At 37.9% G+C, this 25,886-nt stretch overlaps 1 protein-coding gene across 1 annotated transcript; it reads left to right on the top strand.

The window, feature by feature from the left end:
• The first annotated feature begins 1,249 nt into the window (after positions 1 to 1,249).
• On the top strand, positions 1,250 to 21,905 carry AFP (alpha fetoprotein). Its single transcript, XM_060655967.2, has 15 exons — positions 1,250 to 1,360; positions 2,135 to 2,186; positions 3,120 to 3,252; positions 5,264 to 5,475; positions 6,323 to 6,455; positions 7,384 to 7,481; positions 10,084 to 10,213; positions 11,924 to 12,138; positions 13,719 to 13,851; positions 14,853 to 14,950; positions 15,764 to 15,902; positions 18,160 to 18,383; positions 19,723 to 19,855; positions 21,397 to 21,451; positions 21,799 to 21,905. The coding sequence occupies exons 1-14, from the start codon at positions 1,276 to 1,278 to the stop codon at positions 21,439 to 21,441; spliced, it is 1,830 nt and encodes a 609-aa protein (XP_060511950.1). The 5' UTR covers positions 1,250 to 1,275; the 3' UTR covers positions 21,442 to 21,451; positions 21,799 to 21,905.
• Positions 21,906 to 25,886: the final 3,981 nt, after the last annotated feature.

Raw genomic sequence — 25,886 nt, forward strand, 5'->3', positions numbered from 1 at the left:
TATTCTGCCACAAAATTACTAGGGTGGCTGAATATCACTCCACTTAATGAATGCACCATATCAGGGTGGTCCAGGTTGCTCAGTCGGTTGAGCGCCCGACTTCGCTCAGGTCATGATCTTGCGGTTTGAGAGTTCAAGCCCCGCATCGGGCTCTGTGCTGACAGTTTGGAGCCTGGAGCCTGCTTCGGATTCTGTGTCTCCTTCTCTCTCTGCCCCTTCCCCACTCATGCTCTGTCTCTCAAAAATGAATAAATGTTAAAAAATTTTTTTTAAATGAATGCACCATATCTATTTATTTCCTACAGTAATTCATTTATTTTTAATCTTAACTTTAGAATAGTGAATAATCTGTGAAGATTTTAGAAAATAGTGATGCCTAGATCCCACCTGCAAAGATTCTGATTTAATTAGTATGGGGTTCAGTCAAAGCAACAGGAATTTTAAAAGTTCCTCCAGTGGTTTAACGAGGTGAACCCCTCCTAGAATCAGGTGGCATTTGTAAGTGCTCCTTTGTTAGTGTTAACAAAATCATTTCGAGTTGCTGAATGAAGAGTGCAACTGACCCACTTCAGTTTGGCATACATGCAAAATTATTTTGTAACAAACAAAATTATTATAGGGCTTGGTTCATCAGAGTTTGTGCTCTAAGTTTTCTGTTAAGCCATACACAGCATACTAAATACTTAAAAATGGACTGTAGTGGCATGAAATTAGGTGAAAAGGATTTTTGAGTTAATCCATATAATAATCAAGCAATGAATGTATTCTTCAGTGAAGTTTGATTTGGTCAAATACTGTGTCCAGTGCCTGGCATATTACAGGCATTCAATTAATATTTTTTAAAGGAATTAATGCATTTAGCTGAATTTCATACAAAGTCTGGAGTCTTCATCTTTATGGCTCCATTAGATTTTTAATTTGAAATATATTTATTATTGTGCAATTCAGGAAAAAACATTTCTTTGAATACTCTGTAGATTGAGAAGAGTATTTGTTAACATTTGCAACATGGGATGAATTTGCAAATTTTTTCCCCCTTTTTTCCTTTGAAAAGAGGTCTGTGTCCTTGGACATAAAATGCAAATAATCCCTGTGCTGTTAATTATCGACAAGTTGTCCCATTTGCAACCTAAGGAAATAAAGTAACACATATACTGATATACTAACAGAAGATTACTAATTAACAGGCGTTGCTTGAGAAGGGTATAAAAGAATTTCAGCATGATTTTCAATACTCTCCCCCCATCATTGCCAACGAAAAAATAACTAACAACCATGAAGTGGGTCATATCAATTTTTTTAACTTTCCTACTAAATTTTTCTGAACCCCGAACAATGCACAGAAATGCATATGGAATAGGTAAGATATTTTGTTTTCTTTTTTGTCTTTTCTCTACATCAAAATTCTTACATTTGAATTTATTCATTTGTCCTGATTTATTTATACTTCCTGCTCCACACTGAAGAAAAATATTTAATGGGGAATATCTTTAAATGTATGATAAACTTGTAGCTTTACAAGAGGTTTACAAAATCATGGCAGTGCTCCAGATTATCTACGAATGACTTATACATTCCATGCTGAATTAATGTTTTGTACATTATTTATATAATTGGCATACATGCTAACTTTGAAATATATTTATATTATATCTCTATATATGAGTCTATAATCCTGGCTCCTTCACATATAAAACCCCCTCAGACTGATAAAATAAGTAACATCTTTATCTTTACTTCAGAAAAAAATGGATCATTATTTGACTAAAGAAGAAACAATGTGGCTGGGATATAAATAAGCAAGCAAACTGTGATGCAGTCATGTTCAAAAGGAGGTCTGAAATGTATTTTTAATCCTTTGATTTCCAAGCCAATTAGAGCATCACAGTACAGGGGGAAACCAAACAACTGAATTTTAGTGCTAGGTCTACTATAAGTTATTCTTGTTATCTTAGCTATTTCTTAGTTTCCTAGCTTTCTCAAATACAAAGTTAAGATGTTTGGATAGATGCTCCCTAATGTCTTCTCAGTTGTGCAGTTCTAAATTAAACATACACATTTACATATAAGAACGGTCACTTTCCTGGTTGCAGTTGAAAACACCATTTCTCATGGAGTTTCTTTTGCTTTCCAGCTTCCATATTGGATTCTTCCCAATGTTCTGCAGAGATGAATTTCGTTGACCTGTAAGTTTTGCTCATATAAATGCACTTCAAATATGCAAAGCAATAATCATTTTAGTTAGGTAATTAAATGAGGCCGGATAGCCCTATGGGTTTTGAAAAGTACAAAAGCTAATTGAAGAAGTTATTTATATTGGATATCAAATGGATATTGAAGAGGCTGAAATGTTGGTCCATGCCTTAGATTAAATTAACCTCTAGAGTCCTTGAAATTCCATGGGAAAAACCAAATCATATTTTAGAAACTGAAGATTAGTATCAGATCAGTGGTAACCACAATATATAAATTCAGGAGTTTTTCACATCAATACCAATAGGATGATATTACAATATTCTGTATTCTGAATACTATGTAAATCCTAGTAGCAAATAATAGGAGTTAAAATATTCTACTTTGTTATTTGTAGAGAGTATGTTTTTCTTTTGAGTTCTGTCTATTCTATGCTCCTGAAGTTTCTAATAAGGAATTTAAAATAGTGTTTTATTGCTACTGCTTGTACCCAGAACCCTATTAAGGCAATTCTTTGGTCAATCCATGAATACCATCTTGGATCAGATCTTGATCAACTAAGAGTAGATACAGGCAGACGTCTAATGACCAATTCTTTGCTTAAATTTGAAAGGCACTGTAGAATATAGATACCCTCAGCTGTAGGTTCATTGCAGTGGATGGGTGACCACAAAAGCAGGAACCACTCTTAAGGAAAATCCACTTTGAGTTCTTTAATAGATATATGTATACTTTGGGGGTACGGGGCAAGAAGATTGACGTTTCTTTCTGGATGACTAGAATCTAATTTCACATAATTTTTTTTAACAAAAGTCGTCCCCTAAACAAGTCACATAACAGAAAACAAAAACAAACGAAAACTACATTTGAAGAAAAGCAGCTTGACGTGTCTATTCCTTAAGCATTCATATGTATTTTTGTTCCAGAGCTACCATATTTTTTGCTCAGTTTGTTCAAGAAGCCACTTACAAAGAAGTAAGCAAAATGGTGAAAGATATACTAACTGTAATTGAGAAATCCACGGGCAGTGAGCAACCTGTAGGGTGTTTAGAAAATCAGGTGAGTGAATAATAATAATAATAATAATATTATCCCACTATAGTATTTGACCAAAGTTTAGCAGGCAAAAGAGCAGATACAGGGATGCCATGAGAAATACACTTAAATATTTGAACGCTTGTTGTATGAAAGAAGAATTGGATTAATTCTGAATTGTTGAAGAAAAAGCAGTGAGTACCTGTTGTAAAGAGACAATATAAACATGGTGACTAAGAGCAAAGGTTCTGAAAGTTGAATATCTGGGTGACCATGAGCATGGTACTTAACTTCTTCGAGATTTGGTTTCCTTATCTGTAAAAAAAGGAATAATAGTAGCTTTCAGTTCAGGTTTGTCATAAAGACGGATATAATAATAACAGAAGAAGTCACTTTTTATTAATCACACAATGTGACAGACATTATCCTAGGGAGTGTTACATACTCATTGATAATAAAAATATTTTATGACATGGAGCATAGCACTGATGACTCAGATGGATGTCCAAGTGAGCGAAGAAGAACCCCTCACTGGGGTTACTGGTTACTGGTAGAATGTCAGCTTTGCTTACAAACATTAGTTTATTAAATACTTACAATAATCCTAGGAGGTAAATGCTATTCTTCCAGTTGAGGAAGCTGAGGCACAGAGAGGTTGAGTAACTTTTTTTGAGGGAGTCCAGAACAAGGATTTAAACTAGGCCGTCAGACTTTAAAATTAGCACCCTTATTGGCTTCATTACACTATACACTGTAGTGAAAGTGAGGCACATACTGAGGGTTGCCAGATTTAACAAACAATAACAAAATATGAAACTCATTTATAATTGAGTTTCAGTTAAACAATGAATAGTTTTTTTTTTAAATATACCTTAATGTAGAAGATCAGTAAATAATAGTTATTATTGCTTATTTTATTTCAATAGAAAAAAAACCTAGGAACTTTGTAATGATTAGAGTTACCCAATTATGGGACAAAATGCCCAGAGAATCTTCTCTCATGGTGGGATTGATGAATGGCCAAAAGTCAATGTATTTGGAATATTTTAGAGGAGATGCCCTTTTAAAGATATAAAATACTTTGCAACTCTGAAATTGATGATTTCATAAAACTCTCTGTTTTGCATCTCTATTTTTGGCTTGTCCTGCTAATGTAAAAATTAAGCAAAATACGTTCCATATTGCAACTTTACGTCCAGTGAGAGTTTCACGTTAATGTTACAGATTGGCGGTTTATCATTGTAAACTTAAAGGCATGATTTTTATGTGGATTGAGAATTCAAAGTCTTGCTTAAGAGCTGTAGGATTCTCTAAATATTAGCAGTTATAGAAGCTATATAAAATTTCCTGAGATGAATGAAACATGTATTTCTAAGGCATTCTTAGGACTATCGGTCTCATCATCCGATGTTGGTAAAATTAAGGCAACAAAAAAAGTGGCTTACGTATTTTTAAAAGGCTCATAGATATCATGGAGCCAAACTGTTGATAAAAGAAGAGGGGAAAATGAAATATTTCAAATATTTTTTTCTGGGGGGGATAAAATATTGCATGGTGTTTTCCCTTTTAAGATAAAGTACTTTTTTTTTTAATTTTTTTTAACGTTTATTAATTTTTGAGACAGAGAGAGACAGAGCATGAACAGGGGAGGGTCAGAGAGAGAAAGGGAGACACAGAATCTGAAACAGGCTCCAGGCTCTGAGCTGTCAGCACAGAGCCGGATGCCGGGCTCGAACTCACGGACCGCGAGATCGTGACCTGAGCCGAAGTTGGACGCTTAACCGACGGAGCCACCCAGGCGCCCCTAAGATAAAGTAATTTAATAGTCATGTGTATTTCTCAAGGTTGGACACCAAAATTCCACTTCCCAAAAGACATGAGAGGAAGCTCTCATCTGGCTGAAACTAAATAAAGTATATTGGAATTTGTATTTTTAATTTGTAGTTCTGATTTTGGGTATTAGAAAACTCATGTGTTTCACAGAATTTCAAAATACAGTTAGTTGTCTTTCTTTAAAAACAAATATTTCCTATAGCTATCTGCCTTTCTGGACGAAATTTGCCATGAGAAGGAAATTTCTGAAAAGTATGGACTCTCAGATTGTTGCAGCCAAAGTGAAGAGGAAAGACATAGCTGTTTACTGGCACACAAAAAGGCTACTCCGTCATCCATCCCACCCTTCCAAGTTCCAGAACCTGTCACCAGTTGTAAAGCATATGAAGAAAACAGGGACATGTTCCTGAACAGGTAAGGATCCAATTTAAAGGTAGATTAAAACCCCAGAAGGATAGTAGTACCAAGCGTAATCTAGTATTTCTGCAATTTACAGAGGTACTCTAAAAGGCAGAGAAGTGGCAATAATTTTGCACCAGCTGAGGTCCTGCACTAGGAAATCAGGCGGACCATTTGAAGTGCAACTTTGTTTCCATAGCATGCTAGGTAGATGAGTACACAACACTCAGCGGGCCCAACAGTTGTGAGATACACCTTGTTTTGTTTTGTTTTGTTTTTCCTTCCTTCTAATCTCTCCATTTTAGTTTGCCCAGGAATATTTTAGTACCGCACAAAGTGGTTCCTTCTGGAGCCAAATACTTGGTGTTTCGTGTTCACTGAATTACCCGGAAATTAAAAAAAATTAGAGATTCAGGAATGTTTAAGATACGTTAAACATGGCTAGCAGCTATTGAATACTTAGGATTTTGTAGGACCATGTGTGCTTGGCATGCGTGATCAGATTAGTGCTCACTACCTGCCTTTGAAGCCTGTCCTTTTTCACTTCACTCTTCTTCACATTTTGCAGACTAGGAAATTGAAGTTTAGAAAGTTGAGATAATTGGTTGAGGGCACAGTGCTAGTACATTCCGAAGCAGGGATTTGAACACAGGTTCTCTGTTAGGGGATCCTATATGTAACTCTCAATCACTTCTGCCTTGCATGCTGCTGTCTTGCATGTCTAAGCCAGAGAAATAGAGAGCCTACCCTTAGACCATCTTTGCAATGGGGACTGTCGAGGTGGATGATTCCGGATTCCAGTTCTAATGGTTGTCCTAGTTTTATATGTTTGTAAATCTTATAGTGCCTTTTCATTTCATAGGTACATCTATGAGATAGCAAGAAGGCACCCCTTTCTGTATGCACCCACAATTCTTTCTTTGGCTACCCACTATGGCAAAATAATTCCACCTTGCTGCAAAACTGAAAATGCAGTCGAATGCTTCCAAACAAAGGTAGTATATTTGTACAGATATCTGAACCAATCCTTTAATCTGGCTATGGCTCATTAAAATGAAACAAAGCTAAAAATGGAAATATGCTTTGTATGCAGACTACCATTTTCAGAATAGAGCATATGTTAGCAGTCTGATATTCTTTGGGCTAAAACAGCTGGATTTGCTGTTTTGTATTCATTCCTTTGGCCAACAAGTATCATATGACTAAGGACATGAATCTGGGGGTGGGATAAAGGAAGACAGAGGTACGGGTCATAACATAAATGAAAGAGAGAGGAATAGGAGGTGGAAGGAGGTGCGGTAGAAGGAGCAGGAGGAGAAAAGGAGGCACAGAAAGAGAGAGGAAAAAGAGAAAGAAAACTATGACAAATACTTTACGTTCATTATTTCTTTTGATGCTAAGAACAAATTTGAGGTGTAAACATCATCAACACCTTATGAAAGGAAATGTAGGTTTGGAGATGTGAGCAGCTTTTTTGGGTTTGGAGAATGAGAATAACGTCCATAATTAATTACTTGCCACAACAAAAGTCATACAACAAAAATTTCCTAAGGACTGTGATTATTCCCAGAACATCAGTCTGTGATGCGATCTTATCATTTATTCACTTTTATGTGTGTGACAGAGCAGACATTTAAGAAATCATCAGGTTTCAATGAGTTTAAAAGTACAGTTGTGCACTCAGTATCCCAAGTATGAAAGTTAAAATGTTCTTGTTTTAGAGTATTTTTAATAAATCTGTCTGGCATAGATGTATATAAACCAACCTAAAAGAAAGAGAGAATGTAAAAATGTATCATGTTTGCAATTTTTGTAATATTCCTTATGGTCTCATGCTTTCCTTGAAGCTGTTGGTTTTCTAATTATTAGCACCTGCAAAGGAAAATACATCCTTTCTTGACAACTTGTTTCTTGTATATCTAGACAGCCCTGATTACAAAAGAATTAAGAGAAAGCAGTTTGTTAAATCAACATATATGTGCAGTGATGAGAAATTTTGGACCCCGAACCTTCCGAGCCATGTAAGTTTACGCCCTATTAGTAGGGAAGAGGGTGATATGTGCAAAACCACTATTTTTCAGTTTGAGCTCATTTTTCTCATTGTTTCTGTCGTTGAGAATGAAGTTTCCTTTGATGAGAGCTGATGCGATTAGAATCCTGAAATCCCAGGAGTGGAAGGAAGCTAACCCATAGTCTGCTGCTTAACTCTTTGTAAAGCACACTTAATTTACCTGTCTCATATTCTGTCTTTGCTGTAAGGATACTGAGGAAGACAGTCCAACCTCTTCATTTGTACATGGGAATAAACTGAGACCCAGAGAGATTAAAGCAATTTACTCAGGACCCCACTGCGAGTCTTCAGAGCCCAGTGTTTCTACGTCCTGATCGTGATTTATTTTCCTGATTCCTATTCGTCTACTAGGCCAGTGATCTCGAATTGTCTGTATCCTGACAGTTGAGACTTTGGCATCAGATGTAAGAATCAGAATTACCAAGGGGTTAAGGCTGTGCTACAGGGCAAGGCTGCCACTGGCCTCATGTAGCTCCTGACCGTTTCCAAATTTGGCTGATGTGAATGAGGAACTGTGCTCCCAGTGTAAACTACACACCAGAGTTTACAGACTGAGTATGAAAAAGAGAATGTATAATATCTTCTTAATTGGTTTTTATGTTAACTGCATATTAAAATATATTTTTTAATTTTTTTAACATTTATTTATTTTTGAGACAGAGGGAGAGCATGAGCAGGGGAGCGTCAGAGGGAGAGGGAGACACAGAATCTGAAACAGGCTCCAGGCTCTGAGCTGTCAGCACGGAGACCGATGCGGGGCTCAAACTCACAGACCACGAGGTCAGAACCTGGGCCGAAGTCGGATGCCTAACCGACTGAGCTACCCAGGAGCCCCTAAAATATTTTTTTAAATAAATTTTTTTTTATTTGCATGTAGTTGACACACAATGTTGCACCAGGTTGCACCCGACATAGTGATTCAACTTCACTATACATTTTGCTGCGCTCACCTATAGAGATGTAGTTACCACCTGTCACCACACAACGCTATTATAATATCATTGAATATACTCCCTATGCTCTGCCTTTTATTCCCTGTGACTTATTCATTCCATAACTGGAAGCCTGTATTTTCCTCTGCCTTCCCCCATTTTGCCCATCCTCCAATCCTCCTTTCCTCTGGCAGCCACCAGTTTGTTCCCCGTTTTTATAGGTCTGAATCTGCTTTTCTGTTTGTTGATTCATTTGTTTCCTTTTTTAGATTCCGCATATGAATGAAATCCTATGTTGAAATGGTATCATTTTTGATATATTGGGTTAAAAACATGTTATTAAAGTGAATTTAACTTTTTCCTCTTTACCTTTTAATGTGGCTACTAGAAAATTTTAAACTACATAACTGGTTTAAAGTGCTCTTCAACCTTTACAATGAAGCATTTCTAGTGTAGGAAAATGTTTGAGATGCTAATTGACGAGTATTAAATACATGCATTCAACGTTCATTTGTTTGTGTGCTTGTTAAATGACACATTTAAAAATTACTATACATAGTGGAGACCTAGGTTAAAGTTAGTCATGGAGTTAGTTCTAAAATGTTTTCTTAGAATAGGTCAGATTTTGCTTTAACTACCTTCCAACTCTAGTTATTAGAAGCTTAGACTGATTCGTGAATTGCTTCAATTTTTTCTTACTAATAAAATATAAATTAAGTTATTATTATAATGGTTGTATTTATTATTTGCTCTCCATAAGTGATTAAGCTTAAATGTTATAAATTTATAAAGAAAATCTATCCTTATCAGAAGCAGCAACACCAGTTGCTCTAGGGGGTAGTGGTTTCATCTAGACATCTCTTAACACTTAAGGAAATATCTAGAAGGAACAAGCTTTTTTACTTCTTATTTCCCTTCTGGCCACACTCCATTCTTGGTATGCTGACATGTCTGAATGTTCGGTGGGCTCTACTTTCTTGTCTTGTTTCATGTATTTGCACATATACGCCCCTTCTGTATTCTCAGAGTATTTTTTTTTCTCCCAAGTAAAAAAAAAAATGATTATTATTTTCATGGAATTTTCCATTTCTTAATTGTTTGTCTTTTTAATTTTTTCCCACCCACTCACTATGATGATTATAAGCACTCAGCATCACGGATGAGCAGCAAAAAGATAGATTTCATCCCAGTTCACAGGAAAGGTTTTAAAGACAAATAAATAATGTCCAAAGTATTTGTGGGGATGGGTCACTTTATAGAACCATTGCCTTCAAAGATTGGTTGGAAAAGACTTATAATGCTTTCCCTTTTCTTTTTCTTTTATTTTTTTATGTTTATTTATTTTGAGATAGACAGAGTGCAATCAGGGGAGGGGCAGAGAGAGAGAGAGAGAGAGCGACATGGAACCCCAACTAGGCTCTGGGCTTGATCTCATGAACTGTGAGATCATGACCTGAGCCTAAAGCAACCACCCAGGCGCCCCTCCCTTTTCTTTTCAAACAGCGAAAGCATTTCAATTCTTTCTTTTTGGAACTGCAAACTATATTAATATTCTCTCTGTATTATTTAATTTTGGTAGATAATCAGGATTGATTTCCAATTCCTTTCCTTCCCCTTTAGAACTGTTACTAAACTGAGTCAAAAGTTTTCCAAAGCGAATTTTACCGAAATTCAGAAACTGGTCCTGGATGTGGCCCACATACATGAGGAATGTTGCAGAGGAAACGTGCTGGAGTGTCTGCAGGATGGGGTAAAGAGTCTTGCTTCCCAAAACAGAGATAACTCCACTTCCTTTTCTTTCTTTGGCTCTCCTTCTACATGGGAGAAGGCTGTTGGAGTTGGTCACAGGGTAAGGGAGCTAGCTGGCTGAGTCAAGTCACAGACTTCTTGACAGTAAAACTGAAACCGTGTTTTGTTAACCCTGCCTTTCACTTAAGAGATACTCTCCTCTCGTGACACCAGGGCCCATTCTTTCTTCTGAAAATGATCATAAACTCCACATAGAATCTTGGGGGAGAGACTCTTTACTTTTAACCAATTGGTTTTTCTAGCCATTTATCATTTCATTTGGCAAATATATACGGAATACTTTCTGTGTGCTAGACACTATGAAGGACACTAAGGCAGAAGCTTCGCTCGGGGAATTTACAGTCTGATGGGAGAGATGAGGCATGTAGGGCCTGTCTTCTGTTTGCTGTTATCTCCACAGGCCGGCTGCACGATGCCTCGGCCACAGAAGGGGCTCTATTATATTCATTATATGAATACAACAAAATGACACAACAAACAACAAAAACAACACCAGAAACTGTTCCACAAGATACAAAGCCACAGAGAGAGGCGTGGATAAAGGGCTCTAGGAGAATTAAAAACCAAAAGAAAATCCCCCAAACAGAATCCTCAAACGTGCCATAGTTAGTCGCCATTTTAGCAGCATGGCATTCATCTATTCTGGGCCAACTTTAGGCTTCCTGGATACTGTACAAGAGGACTATCTATCCCCAAATTCCTTCCTCTCTGGTCCCTGGTGATATACCGTCTTTTCCAAGAAGGCTTCAAACCATTGTTCTTAGATACTCAAAAGGCTTAGAAACCCAGGCTTGAACCTGGTTTCCAAAGGGTTGGATGTGGAGATAAAATGCTCATTTGAGCCTCCCATGGCAGTTTGGCTGAAAGAGGCAATCTCTGAGCAAAGGCAGAGATCCTGGTGTGAAGAGCTGGGGAAGATTCCCAAAGACAGATTTCCTATTTCATTTATTTTTCCTTTTACAAATTTTTTACTTGCATATTAGAAAAAATTACTTTGTTTTTCTTTGAAGTTAGTTGTCTTGGTTTTAATAGACGATTTTACTGATTTCTATAGGCACTTAAATTATTTTTCCATTTTTGGAGCTCATTACCACCCTTTTCCTTTAAAGTGGAAAAATTAATTTCAACATGGTATGTCAATTGGTTTTAATGGCTGAATGATGGGTTCTAATTGTTCTTACTGAGAAGGCTTGGATTTTTAGTCCCGTGACAGGGATATGGAAGTTCTGTTCCATTCTTAGATGTGCTGAAATTTCATCATCTATAGCCTGCCCTCTGGAGGTCATGGTGGGTCACTGCAGATTGGTCTGTTAACGTGGAGCAGAAAGTTTGCTCTCTATGATGAGGACATCAACAGCAAACGTTGTCCAGTAGCCCATTTTAATAGGAATAGAAAGATATATACCTATGTGCATGTCATTTGGTTTGAAGAGTATATTTCTATCTTGTTTTCAAAATCTTCCTAATACAACAAAATTGATTTTAGCTGACAACTATGAAAAGAAGAATTGAACAAACGGGTAGGTAGAAAGGAGTAAGGAAAAGCAAAGTAGGGAGAAAGCACTAACATTAGAGACAAGGTAAAATGTCTTCTATTTCTTTTTTTTCTCTCCTTCTCTCCCTCCCTTCCTCCCTCATCTTCCTATTACAGGAAAAAATTATGTCCTACCTATGTTCTCGGCAAGATATTCTGTCAAGCAAAATAGCAGAATGCTGCAAATTGCCCATACTTGAACTTGGTCAATGCATAATTCATGCAGAAAATGATGACACACCTGAAGGATTATCTCTGAATCTAAATAGATTTTTAGGAGAGAGAGATTTCAACCAATTTTCTTCAAGGGAAAAAGATCTTTTCATGGCAAGGTAACACACTCTGTAAATGTATGTTCACATGAGTAAAGATTAGTATGTAGCTGACAGTTTTGTGTTGCTGAAATGGGGAGTGATGGTTACAGGTTTTGAACTCAGTATGTTTGGGTGATGCTAGAATGTTCTGAACCAAAATCTATTTAAGCAGATAAGTAGGGAATAAGGAAATGAGATCTATCTTATACTGATGAGACTTTCACTATTGCTGCTACTAACTGAAGTTATATTTTATTTTGTATCAATTTCTCTGGGATCAGAAGCACTGTCATCTTTGTATGGATTACTCGTATGAAGACTACTACTGAGCTTCCAAATAAGATATGGATATTTTGTGATAATAAGGGCTAATGGTTATGAATGTGCTTTTTCACTGTGCATGTTTTCAAAACTTTCCGAAGTATAACTCAATAGATAATGGTAGATAGAAGGGCTTTTATTAGAACAGTTTATTTGCTATTTATTTAATATGTGTTTTATTTTTGTAAGAAAATAAAAATGTGTAGAGATACTTGCAGTATAGTACTTTATTGTAATATAACCGATAGGAAGCAAGCAGTCAAGTTCATACATTTTCCTTTATTGTACAGTGTATATCTATGGACACTATTCGAGGAGGGATTTGTGTAGCTCTTAGGATTTCAGGCTTAATGATCTCTAAGGGTCTTTATAAATTTAAAAGCCTGCTTCTAATGTAATAATGCAAATAATGGCCCAGTTGTCTCTTTCATATTCCCTAAGGATATCCTTCTATACTTGCATTCAGATTGGACATTCTCACATCATTTGCACTGCTAAATAAAATTACACACACAAGAACAAAGTCCAAATTGAAGAAACCCACACTGACAATTTACTGGTGGCAGAACGAAATATTACTTATATCTATGACTTGGAAATACAATTAGTAAATTCAAGAATTATCTTTAAACTTACCCACCCACACATCCAACAAGAATTGTTTATCTAATAGAAGCACTTCTTCAATTAGAAAGGTTCTTTGCAGTAGAAATTTTCTCAGCTGAGAATGATCTTCCTCCAGGTACTTGTGTAGCTTCCTTCACCCAGGGTTCTGTTCCAAAAGAGCCACCCAAAGAGACATTTCTTGACCAATGCTCTAAATTAAGACTCACTCCCCCCACATTCTATCTTCCTTTATTTCTCTTCACTCATTTATCACCACCTGAATTCGATGACCTAGTTTTGTTTATTCATTTCTGTCTCCCTGTAATGTATGCTTTTGAGAGGTCAGGCATTTTATCTTATACCTTACTGAATCCTTACTGCTGAAAGAAATGCTTGCATAGAGTAGGCACTGGAAAAATATTTGTTGAATAAATGACTGTAAAGCTCATAATTGAAAAACCCAAGTGAAGAGTGCAAAAGAAAACAAAATAGCATTTTAGAACAATTGGATGGATTATAATTTGTATTAATAGTTTTACTGTGCATATAGTTCAAGTCATATTTGATTTCCAGGCTTATGCATTTGAATTTTAACGTTTGCATGCCATATAACACAGGAATAAATTGTCTCTTAATTCCAACAACATGACATTTTTTCACACTCATTTCAGATTTACCTATGAATATTCCAGAAGACATACTAAACTTGCTGTCCCAGTAATTCTAAGAGTGGCTAAAGGATACCAGGAGTTATTGGAGAAGTGTTCCCAGTCTGAAAACGCTCTTGAATGCCAGGATAAAGGGGTAAATTGCTCTTACTTTTTAGGGAGAGTCTGAAAAACTGCATAGAAATTATCCATTAAAAATGCTGTTTCTATGAAAGCATCTAGTTATTAACTAGTAGTTAGCTAGTTATATCTACTAAGGAGTCATCTAGATATTAAGTAGTTATTAACTAGTAGTCAACAACCAGTGGCCTAATGTAGGAAGAAAAATGGCAACCAAAAGTTCTTTGACACACAGAATAACAATAATACTCATTTTTGAACAGCTCCAGAAAAGCAAGAATTTGTACAGAAAGAACTGTAATCCTTTATCCAAACATTGAATTCTGTCCTCACATAACTTGGTGATTCACAAAGTTTTAAGCTTAATCTCCCCAAAGTCCATTTGTTCTTATTTTTATTTTTTTAATGTTTATTTATTTTTGAGAGAGAGAGAGTGCGAGCAGGGGAGGGGCAGAAAGAAAAGGAGACACAGAATCTGAAGCTGTGGTTCTAGGCTCTGAGCTGTCAGCACAGAGTCAGATGCGGGACTTGGACTTGTGAACTATGACATCCTGACCTGGGCCAAAGTCAGACACCTAACTGACTGAGCCACCCAGGCGCCCCGGTCCATTTATTTTAATTGTCACAAGTCACACTCTCATTATCTTTAGTATTACAAAAAAACCCTCTAGGGGCGCCTGGGTGGCTCAGTCGGTTAAGCGGCCGACTTCGGCTCAGGTCATGATCTCACGGCTCGTGAGTTCGAGCCCTGCGTCGGGCTCTGTACTGACAGCTCAGAGCCTGGAGCCTGTTTCAGATTCTGTGTCTCCCTCTCTCTCTGACCCTCCCCTGTTCATGCTCTGTCTCTCTCTGTCTCAAAAGTAAATAAACGTTAAAAACAAAAAAACAAAAAAAACCCTCTAAAATTGGTTTTTCTAAGATTGGTGTCAGAATAATATATTATTGGTCAATTTTTACATACAAAGTTATGTGTCCCGGAAGAGAAGAAAATGTACATAATAATGCTTGTATTTTCAGGAAGAAGAATTGGAGAAATATATCCAGGAAAGTCAAGCGTTGGCAAAGCGAAGCTGTGGCCTCTTCCAGAAACTAGGAGAATATTATTTACAAAATGCGTACGTTTTTAAAAATTTTTTCTAATGTTTACTTATTTTTGAGAGAAAGAGTGTGAGTGGGGGTGGGGCAGAGAGAGAAGGAGACACAGAATGTGAAGCAGGTTCCAGCCTCTGAGCTGTCTGCACAGAGCCCGACTTGGGGCTGGAACTCACGAACCACAAGATCATGACCTGAGCCGAATTCAGACACTTAACCAACTGAGCCACCCAGGTGCCCCAACACGTATGTTTTTTTAAACAGCACTTTCAGTGATTTCAAATTTTGTAGTGCGAGGGAAATATAAACCTAAATTAGTCACCCAGGGCTACTCTAATTTCAGCCCCTATTTCATATTGGAAATCTGTGTAATCTGATCACCCAATTTCCCTTGGGAGAAGGTAGTCATCCCCATTCCCCTCTTCTAGAGAGCAAGAAGAATGGCTTATAAAAGTCTGATATTGGTACTTCTCTGGGTTCCCCAAATCATGCACATTTTTGCAGAAAAGATATTTATTCTGTTGCAGTCTGTCAGAGTGGAATCACTGAATAGATCAAAGCTAGTATCAGTGAAACTTCGGAGGTTGGAATAGGTGTCAGGCTACTCTCCAGAGTTTGTTTCCCCATTGTGATATGTCGCTATAATAGAAGTATAGGGAGTGGTGGCTAGAGCAAATGCATCTTGAAAGGTGGTCCAAATACCTTGTTGGTAATACAAATGAGCTGACATCATGGCTTCTGATACCAAGAGAGGATCTTTGAGAACGAGTGAGGAGTCAAAAACTCATGAATGGCTCAGCAGGATTTGGTGAAAAAAAAAAAAATGCTTCTTTCAGGTTTCTTGTTGCTTACACAAAGAAAGCCCCTCAGCTGACCCCACCTGAGCTGATGGCCTTCACTAGGAAAATGGCAACCGCAGCAGCCACTTGTTGCCAACTCAGTGAGGACAAGCAATTGGCCTGTGGTGAGGGAGCGGTGAGTGTTTTGTTTAGTCCCATTGTGTTTCTGCCCCGTTTGACTTGAAATGGTCTCATAATTCCCATTTAGGGGAAATGGTAAAAACCACTGTGGAGATGGTTTTACTACACTTGTTTGATTAGTTACAGTTGGAGAGGGCATGAACTCAGCTCTGAACAGTTGGGCATGTGGCCAGGCTTCTGGTCCTTCTAGAAAGGCTGGGGGAGTGCAACCAGTTTATCCAAAGATGTCTAAGCAAGCTTTATGTACCGGAAAGAGAATAACCAACACATCATTCAATTCAATGATTTCCTCTTTTTGTTCACGAAATACTTTAATGTTAAAAAAAGAAGACAAAGAAAATCAATTTTGAAATGCCCCGTTACCATCTCCATTTTATAGCAAAATGAGGCTCAAAGAAATTACATTAGGACCAACATGTCCCAGGTAGTAAATGGTGGGGCTGATATTTGAATGCATATGCAGCTCTTCCCAGAGCCCAGGCTCCAACACCCAATGCCATACCTTCTTCACAATTTCCTTTCTGGTTGCACATGCCTCTACTGCTGCTGTGCTATTATCCCACTGCATCTAGTTCACACATAGGTCTTAGTTACTCCACTGTGCATCCATAAGCATTGACTTTGGTCTAATGGACACAAGGAAAAAAATGTGAATTGAGTTAAAAAAAAAAAAAGCTTCACTTTTGATAGATGAAAGTAAGTCATTTTATTTATTAAAAATTTTCTTTTTCAATGTTTGTTTATTTTTGAGAGAGAGAGAGAGAGACAGAGCATGAGCAGGGAAGGAGTAGAGAGAGAGAGAGAGAGAGAGAGGGAGACACAGAATCCGAAGCAGGCTCTGTGCTCTGAGCTGTCAACACAGAACCTGACTGGGTGCTCAAACACACGAACTGTGAGATCATGAGCTAAGCCGAAGTTGGGCACTCTACTGACAGAGTCACCCAGGTGCCCCTACAAGTCATTTTATTTTTAGTATACTTATATTTTTGCCTTTTGTAGTATAATCATCTTATCATATTAGGGACATTCCCCCCTCACCCCTTTAACAGGGTAAAGAGTTTAGAACAGGGTAAGCTGAATAAGAAAATGACTTTCTCGTTAGTAATGCCAATCATCTTTACTTTCTAATGTCACTAGTGTCATAAAATGACAGGCTGATTTTTTTCATTATTTTTTCCCTTAAAATCATAATTGTGAACCAAATTGTACATTTATCGTTTCCCCTTTCCTCTTTCGGATGCCAAGGACTTATTTGCTAGCTAGTCTTCATGTCTTGGAATTTTCCACAAAAGGTAAGAGTGGAAGGAGAATTCCTGTGATTAAGCATCACCTTTATCATTGATTGAATCCCACGTGCTGAGAGACTGCAGGGACATGGGCTGTTGTAGCAGATTGGGAGTGTAGGTTCTGGAGGCCTCCTGCCTGCATCCCCGTCCACTGTCACCACTGAAAAGCTAGTTATAGCACTTGGCTTGAGCTTTCTCATCTGACATTTGGGAATAAGAATTGTACCACCCACATAGGATGACTGTCTTAAATGAGGTAATCCCTGTAACTCGTTCAGAACTGGTTGGATACATAGTATGCACACAAAACATATTGGCCATTATTACAAGTTATTGCCAGGTATTTAAGAAATATCTTTGAAGTGTGGAAGGTAGGAGGACTCTACAAGAGGAAAGCCTTAAAAGACACACACACATGGACACATACACACGCTGGCCTTGTTTCTTTTCAATTAGGATTATACACACACACAAACACACACACACATATACATGTGTGTACCTGTATGCATGTATGATGTGTGCAAGTATGTATGTATATGAAAGGATGAGGCTTGTGAAATTGTACCTTCAGAAAACGATTCTCTGGGTCCCAAAAGGAAAATGGAAAGTTCCACTAGATAGATATACATGAAAAATTTAAACCATGTATTTAAGCCATCAGGGCAGATAATTTTTTGCCTTTGGAAGTATGTATGGAACTGGAAGCGTATTTCAAATAACTGAAGGGACTATCTTTGACATTACCTATGAAATATTTGCCACTAAATGTGAAGTTTATCCCCAACAATGAGTGAAAAAAGAATCCACAATGTGGCAACATATGATCCCAGGGAGCAGATTTTTTTGGTAATACTGATTATAAATTACTGCCTTAAAAACTGCAAGAATTTTCTGGAAGCCTGAGTCAACATAGCGGCTCATGCTGAATCTCCTTGCTTTCTTCTTTCCTGTTGTCCTAACCAGGCTGATCTTATTATTGGACAATTATGCATCAGGCATGAAGAGACTCCTGTAAACCCCGGTGTTGGCCTGTGCTGCACTTCTTCGTATGCCAACAGGAGGCCGTGTTTCAGCAGCTTAGTGGTGGATGAAACATATGTCCCTTTGCCATTCTCTGCTGACAGATTCATCTTCCATAAGGATCTGTGCCGAGCTCAGGGTGTAGCACTGCAAACAATGAAGCAGCAGTAAGAAATGGTTCTTTGCTAACAGGGAGAAGACCAACAACACCAAATAGGAGTTGAGATTTCTACCTTACATACCCAACAATCTTGGGTTTATTAGGAGAATGTTATTGCCCCAAAGCACTTACAGTGGCTTTTAAAATAGTTTTGTCTCAGTGCCTTCACAGTCTCATGGGAGCATAGGCCTGGAAAAATTCACTAGGGCGGACAAGTTTTTGTTTGTAAAAACAGTATCCTCTGTAACTACTGTTGTGATACATGTTGGGACTGAGAAAAATGGCAGTCTACTTTGGGGAATTAGGATATGTCCTTGCAGTAAGTTTGGGTACCTCCATTCCAAAACACTGGGAAAGCACTATTGAAACTTTTTTTCGCACTGTTTACTTCTTGAAGAGAGTAACCATAATATTTGAGTCAACCATGAAGTATGGGTGTTATGAGATGGAATGCACATTTCAATTCATTGTGGGAGGCATTCTGTAACGGTGTGTTAACACACGCTAGTGGAACTTATGTTCTCCAAATTCCCATGCATTTTAGTACTCACTTGCTTTGTTTTAATATTTGTTTTTTTGAGAGAAAGAGAGAGAGAGAGAGAGCAGGGGAGGGGCAGAGAGAGAGAGGGAGAGAGAATCCTCACAGCACACAGCCTGACGCAGGGCTCGATCTCACCAACGAACCATGAGATCATGACCTGAGCCAGAATGAAGAGTAGGTTGGTTAATCGACCGAGCCACCCAGGTGCTCCTACTCGCTTGCTTTGTAAATTGTCTTCCTTCATTTTGGGAAACCTTTCCTTCCCTTTTTTGCTGTCATAATCTGTGTCATGCTTCAAAGTACAGTAAGAATGCTGCCTCCTTTGGCAAGTCTTCCCTAGTCTCCAGTCAACATTGGTTCCAACATGAAAGTGCTGCTAAATGAGTAGTGCAGGTGATTGGTGGGACCAATGCTCAGGTATGGGTGTGGTAATTATGAATGGCAGGAGCTTGGAACTCTGGGTCTTTGAGTATTGATAGGATATAAGTTAGACTGGAGAACTGGAAGGATATTCCAGGCAAGTAAGAAAAAGACTGTATCTTACTACATATCAGTATGGTGGCACTATAAAATCATGTTTCATCAATCATCTGCACAAATCCAGACTAGTGGGATATCTACCCATTTCTAGCCTCAGTATTTCTGATGAAGGTGTTAGACAGAGTGCATGTTGTAAATCTGGTGATGGGTTGATGGAGTGAGGGTTTAGGGGGAGGGTTGCTAGGACTCTCAAGACTCTGCTAGGAAGTCTTTAGAAAAATACCTTTGCATAACAGATTTCTCTTTTATTTTGTTTAAATTATAGATTTCTCATTAACCTAGTGAAGCAAAAGCCTCAAATAACAGAAGAACAACTTGAGGCTGTCATTGCAGATTTCTCTGGTCTACTGGAAAAGTGCTGCCAAGGCCAAGAGCAGGAAGCCTGCTTTGCAGAAGAGGTATGTGAAGCTCATTTTCACACTCAAAATACTTGGGATGGAGTTTTCTGTAATGAATAACAGAAAGAATATTCCACTCATCTAAAACTTTAAAATAATGCCACAGAGATTTAAATGTATTTGGAAATAGGTTGAAGGAATTTATGACATATAAGAAATAATCAGTTTTCTCACTAGTATTAGAATGAAGCATAATTTTAGAATATGTTAAGAAAATTATTAAATTCAACTTATTTCCTGATAGAGGGAACTATGAACTGAATATATAATTAATTGATGATAATTTAGATAGTTTCTGGCCTAGAACTGATCGTTTCAGCTAAATGGAGTAAAAGGACTTAATAGCAAGTTAATTGTGCAAACAAGATATTGGGGGAATATTTCTTTTTTTTTTTAATATATGAAATTTATTGTCAAGTTGGTTTCCATACGACACCCAGTGCTCATCCCAAAAGGTGCCCTCCTCAACACCCATCACCCACCCTCCCCTCCCTCCCACCCGCCATCAACCCTCATTGGGGGAATATTTCTAAAAAATATTTTTGAACTCATTTAGGATCATGCCTTTGTATATCAACAGACTAGTAATTAGGAATTATCTTAAACTTATTATTTAATAATTTTAAATGGATTTGTAATTGCCTACATTTTATAAGCCTTTAGTTTAGGTCACTAAATATATTTGAATATAGCATCATTACAATTTGGAAAGATATTTTATAATTCAGCCTTTTTGCCAGGTGTACACTTATCAATATGTGCCTGTGCTTTTAGTAGAGAGGGTGGAACACAGATAACCAAATCAGATAAAACAAAACTGATAAAATAGTTTTTTTTTTTTTTTTTTAATTTTTTTTTTTTTTTCAACGTTTTTTATTTATTTTTGGGACAGAGAGAGACAGAGCATGAACGGGGGAGGGGCAGAGAGAGAGGGAGACACAGAATCAGAAACAGGCTCCAGGCTCCGAGCCATCAGCCCAGAGCCTGACGCGGGGCTCGAACTCACAGACCGCGAGATCGTGACCTGGCTGAAGTCGGACGCTTAACCGACTGCGCCACCCAGGCGCCCCAAAATAGTTTTGATGTAAACCTTTTCTGATGAACATGATACAAAAAGATAAATGTCGCTTGATATGGGAAGACATTTCATTTAGATGTAGAGAACATTAACACGTAGCAGCTATACTTTCTCTGCAAACCTTCCAATTTCTATGACTGATTTGTGGAGGAAGGTGAGGGGTGTGGTGGGGCTTGGTAACAATTTGGAGATTGGTGTAGGAGAACAAGCTATGTCTACTATTGGTACAAGTGGATTTTTGTGTTCTCTGGCTTCCATGGTCCCAGCTTGATAGCATCAGAGGTGTACTTGAAATTTGAAAACAAGTAAGCGTGCAAGTCAATCTTGGCTCAGGTTATGATCTCACGGTTCATGAGTTTGAGCCCCATGTGAGTTCACCCTTAGATGGTGGAGAGTTAATGGTAAAAATGGCAGAGCCATCCATCTCTTCATCTGATGATTCTTATTTGCTTTTAATTTTCAGGGTCCAAAACTGATTTCAAAAACCCGTGCTGCCTTGGGAGTTTAAATTACTGCAGGTAACAGAAAATTCGGACAAGGATAAATCTAATGGTCATTCTCCCAAAATATTGATCCATAGCAAAATACATCCTGAGACCTACCATTAAAATGTTTTTTTAAAAAATAAATGCAATTTAATACAGAGTTTATTTTAGAAATGCTGGAACAAAATTGTGTCCATAATGTTGAATCAGTGACTCAACAAACTCAAAATTCTCTTAGGTTTTTTCTAAGGTTTCAGAGAATGCCATCAGAAGATCTTCCCATCTATTTAGTACTTCCCCGATGCAAAATAATAGAACCAGTTACCTGCTGCACCATTCACTTAATTAGTACTTAACATATTTTTTTGTTTGTATTACAGGGGGAAGAAGAAGACAAAATAAGTCTTCATGGTTTGGTGTGCATCTTTTCCTTTAATTCTAACTGAGATAGTGCTTTTTGTGAATTAATGAAATAACGACTTTATTATGAGATTTCTCTGTCATATAAATAAAGTATCTTCAAATGTTTCCTTTTTCCTAGCCTGCTTATTTATGAAAGTTTATAAATGATTTTAAAAAACAATTATGTATACCACTGTCTGAAGCAGATTCTGATAAAAAAGCGGTGAGTCTTGGTTGTTGTAGGAGATTAAAACAACTCAAGGATGGATTTACAACACTGAAGGCTATGGGGTGCCTGGGTGGCTCAGTCAGTTAAGCATCTGACTCTTGATCTTGGCTCAGGTCATGATCTCATGGGTTCGTGGGTTTGTACTCTAGGTTGTTAGCACTCCCCATCCTCCCTCTCTCTCTGCCCCCACTCCCTCCCTCCCTCTCTCTCTCTCTCTCAAAATAAATAAATAAATGAACATTAAAAAAAATGAAGGCTAGATTACTTGGTGCCCTAAAAATTGTTCAAGTTAAGCCCTGTGTTGCTGCCAGGAACCATTGTTCATTAAATGAACGCTTAAGTATTCTAACAGATACACTGGAAATGAAAAAGAAATTCTTATGTTTTTAGGGGACCCATCCAGGATGATGCTACTCAAGATTTAACATCTACTTTTTTTCTCTCAATGCTGTTCAGTTCTCTATTCACAGACATTTAAAAATGCAAGTGTTTATTGTAGTTATTTTGATTGAATATAATTAATATTTTTAACAGTTGATTTTTCCTTATTTCACAAGTATTTATTGAGCACTCACTGGGTACCGGGTCCTGTTCTGGGTGCAGTCACTGTCCTCCAGTAGAGAAGGACACAACTAATAGCAATGCAACAAGATTATGGACACTATAGAGGTGGCAACAAATTATGGAGTGAGTCAATGGGTAGATGAAGCCTATTCTGACTGGGGGAAAGGTTCACACTGAAAGAGGCAGACATTAAAGAAGAGCCTTAGAAGATGAGTGGACATTCATTAGTTCAAGTAAAGAAGTCCAGTTCATTAAAGAGGAAAACATAGCCTATGACAAAACATGATGAATGGCTTGGGGGTGTACAGGGTGAGTAGGAAGGGTATAGATATAGAAGATGAAGCCAGATATTAAAAACTATGAAGGATTGAGCAGGTTCTCATGAGTTTTATTCCAAAGGGTGTGGACAATATCTTATAACAGAATACCAAAGTGAGATCTGAACAGAGAAGAGTCATCATGGTTAGTTTTTAGGAGGATAACTCATGAGATAAGGAGTATGGGGAGTGTGCTCAGGGGAAAGCAGAGGGGCAAGATCAGCAAGTGATGCAAAAAGATCAGCCCACCAGTAGGGGGCCTGCTTATCATATTAGCTTTGAATAGAAATCTAAAAATTACACTCATGCTTTGGCCTCTGCTCCAGGGCAAAACAATTGCTCCAGAGCAATAAAATGAGCTTTCAGTTCTAACTCAGTTGTTTTGCACTTTACATTTTTTTCTTCAATTCTGTTGTAACATCTGGGGACCTTGTCTGATTTTGGTGTAATTCTAAAAGGTAACCCAGAGATCACAATAAGATAAAATAGAATTCAGTATAAAAGCATTAAATGGTAAAAAACATTTTTTTATTATTAAGAAGAAAGTTTAATGAAGATGAAACTATTAGTCAAATCTATGAGTCAAATGACATTTCCCTGATATATATAAAGAACAAAAATGATCGGAAACACAAGGACAGAGTATCACAAGTTTAATAGTAAATTGGAGATGTTAGAGCATTTCTACTTCTTTGAAAAAACAAGTTAGGCAAACATTAAAGTGGAAACTTCTCTAGTCCAGTTTATGGATGACTTCCATACTGAAAACCAGTGGTCAATTCTCAGTCCTTAGCTTACCTGGATTCTCTCAGCACAGTTGACACAATCGATCACTCCTTTCTCCTTGAAACATTTTCCCATTTGGCATTTACATTTTCCTCCAACGTTACTGGCTGTATCTCCTTGGTCTTCACTGCATTTTCCTCAACTCTTTAACCTCTAAATATTGGAGTGTCTCAGAGCAGCTTTTCCTGAATCTAAATTTGCTCTCCAGGGGATCTCATCTGGACTTAGCTCATTGATACCATCTAGGAGTTGACAACACATATTTATATCCCCACCATGGATTTCTCCCTTAAGCTCCAGGCTCCCATGTCAGTTTCTCTCTGACATATTCATGTTGATAATGCAGACACAATTCAAACATAGCACTTCCAAACTGAACTCTGTCCTGCCCCAACTTGTGTCTCCCTCTGTCTTGTCCATCCTTCTTGTTGCTCAAACCAGAAGACTTAGAGCCATCTATGGCTTCTCTCTTCCATATCACCCCTACATTCAACCAATGAGCAAAGCCTGTTGGTTCTATTTCAGAGGATATCCAGAATACGACTCTTTCTCCATACCCTTAGTACAGGCCGCAATAATACCACACATGGATTATTGCAATATCTTCCTAATTGGTCTCCTTACAAGTACCCTTGCCCCATCCCCTGCTCTAGTTTCAACATAGTAATTGAAATCATCCTTTACATCTAAGTACATTACACCACTTTTCCACTTAAAACCTCTAATGGCTTCCCATCTTGCTCAGAGTAAAATTCAGTCTGTGCAATGACCCTACATGATGATACCTTTCTGCCCTCTTCTCTTGCCTCTTTTCCATTGGATTTTTTTGCATAGGCACAATGGACTCTTTGCTATTCTTCAAATTACCAATTAATTTCCTGCCCAGAGTTTTGCCCTTGTGATTCTTCTTGCTTGGAAAACTGCCTTCAGATATGTGGGGCTCACTCAATCACCTCCTTATGCTTCTATTCATTATCATCTGCTTGATAGTGTCTTCCTTGACTGACCTATTTTATTTTTATTTATTTCTTTTTTTAATATGAAATTTATTGCCAAATTGGTTTCCATACAACACCCAGTGCTCATCCCAACAGGTACCCTCCTCAATACCCATCACCCACCCTCCCCTCCCTTCCACCCCCCATCAACCCTCAGTTTGTTCTCAGTTTTTAAGAGTCTCTTGTGTTTTGGCTCCCTCCCTCTCTAACCTTTTTTTTTTCCTTCCCCTCCCCCATGGTCTTCTGTTAAGTTCCTCAGGATCCACATAAGAGTGAAAACATATGGTATCTGTCTTTCTATGTATGACTTATTTCACTTAGCATAACGCTCTCCAGTTCCATCCATGTTGCTACAAAGGGCCATATTTCATTCTTTCTCATTGCCACGTAGTACTCCATTGTGTATATAAACCACAATTTCTTTTTCCATTCATCAGTTGATGGACATTTAGGCTTTCTATAATTTGACTTTTGTTGAAAGTGCTTCTATAAACATTGGGGTACAAGTGCCCCTATGCATCAGCACTCCTGTATCCCTTGGGTAAATTTCTAGCAGTGCTATTGCTGAGTCATAGGGTAGATCTATTTTAAATTTTTTGAGGAATCTCCACACTGTTTCAGAGCAGCTGCACCAGTTTGCATTCCCACCAACAGTGCAAGAGGGTTCCCGTTTCTCCTCATCCTCGCCAGCATCTATAGGTCTCCTGATTTGTTCATTTTAGCTACTCTGACTGGCGTGAGGTGGTGTCTGAGTGTGGTTTTGACCCCGAATAGCCAAAGTAATTTTGAAGAAGAAGACCAAAGCAGGAGGCATCACAATCCCAGACTTTAGCTTCTACTAAAAAGCTGTCATCATCAAGACAGCATGGTATTGGCACAAAAACAGACACATAGACCAATGGAATAGAATAGAAACCCCAGAATTAGACCCACAAAAGTATGGCCAACTAATCTTTGACAAAGAAGGAAAGAATGTCCAATGGAAAAAAGACAGTCTCTTTAACAAATGGTGCTGGGAGAACTGGACAGCAACATGCAGAAGAATGAAACCAGACCACTTTCTTGCACCATTCACAAAAATAAATGCAAAATGGATAAAGGACCTGAATGTGAGATAGGAAACCATCAAAACCCTAGAGGAGAAAGCAGGAAAAAACCTTTCTGACCTCAGC

This window comes from Panthera onca, chromosome B1, assembly GCF_046562875.1.
Source record: "Panthera onca isolate mPanOnc1 chromosome B1, mPanOnc1 haplotype 2, whole genome shotgun sequence".
Classification (NCBI taxonomy): domain Eukaryota; kingdom Metazoa; phylum Chordata; class Mammalia; order Carnivora; family Felidae; genus Panthera; species Panthera onca.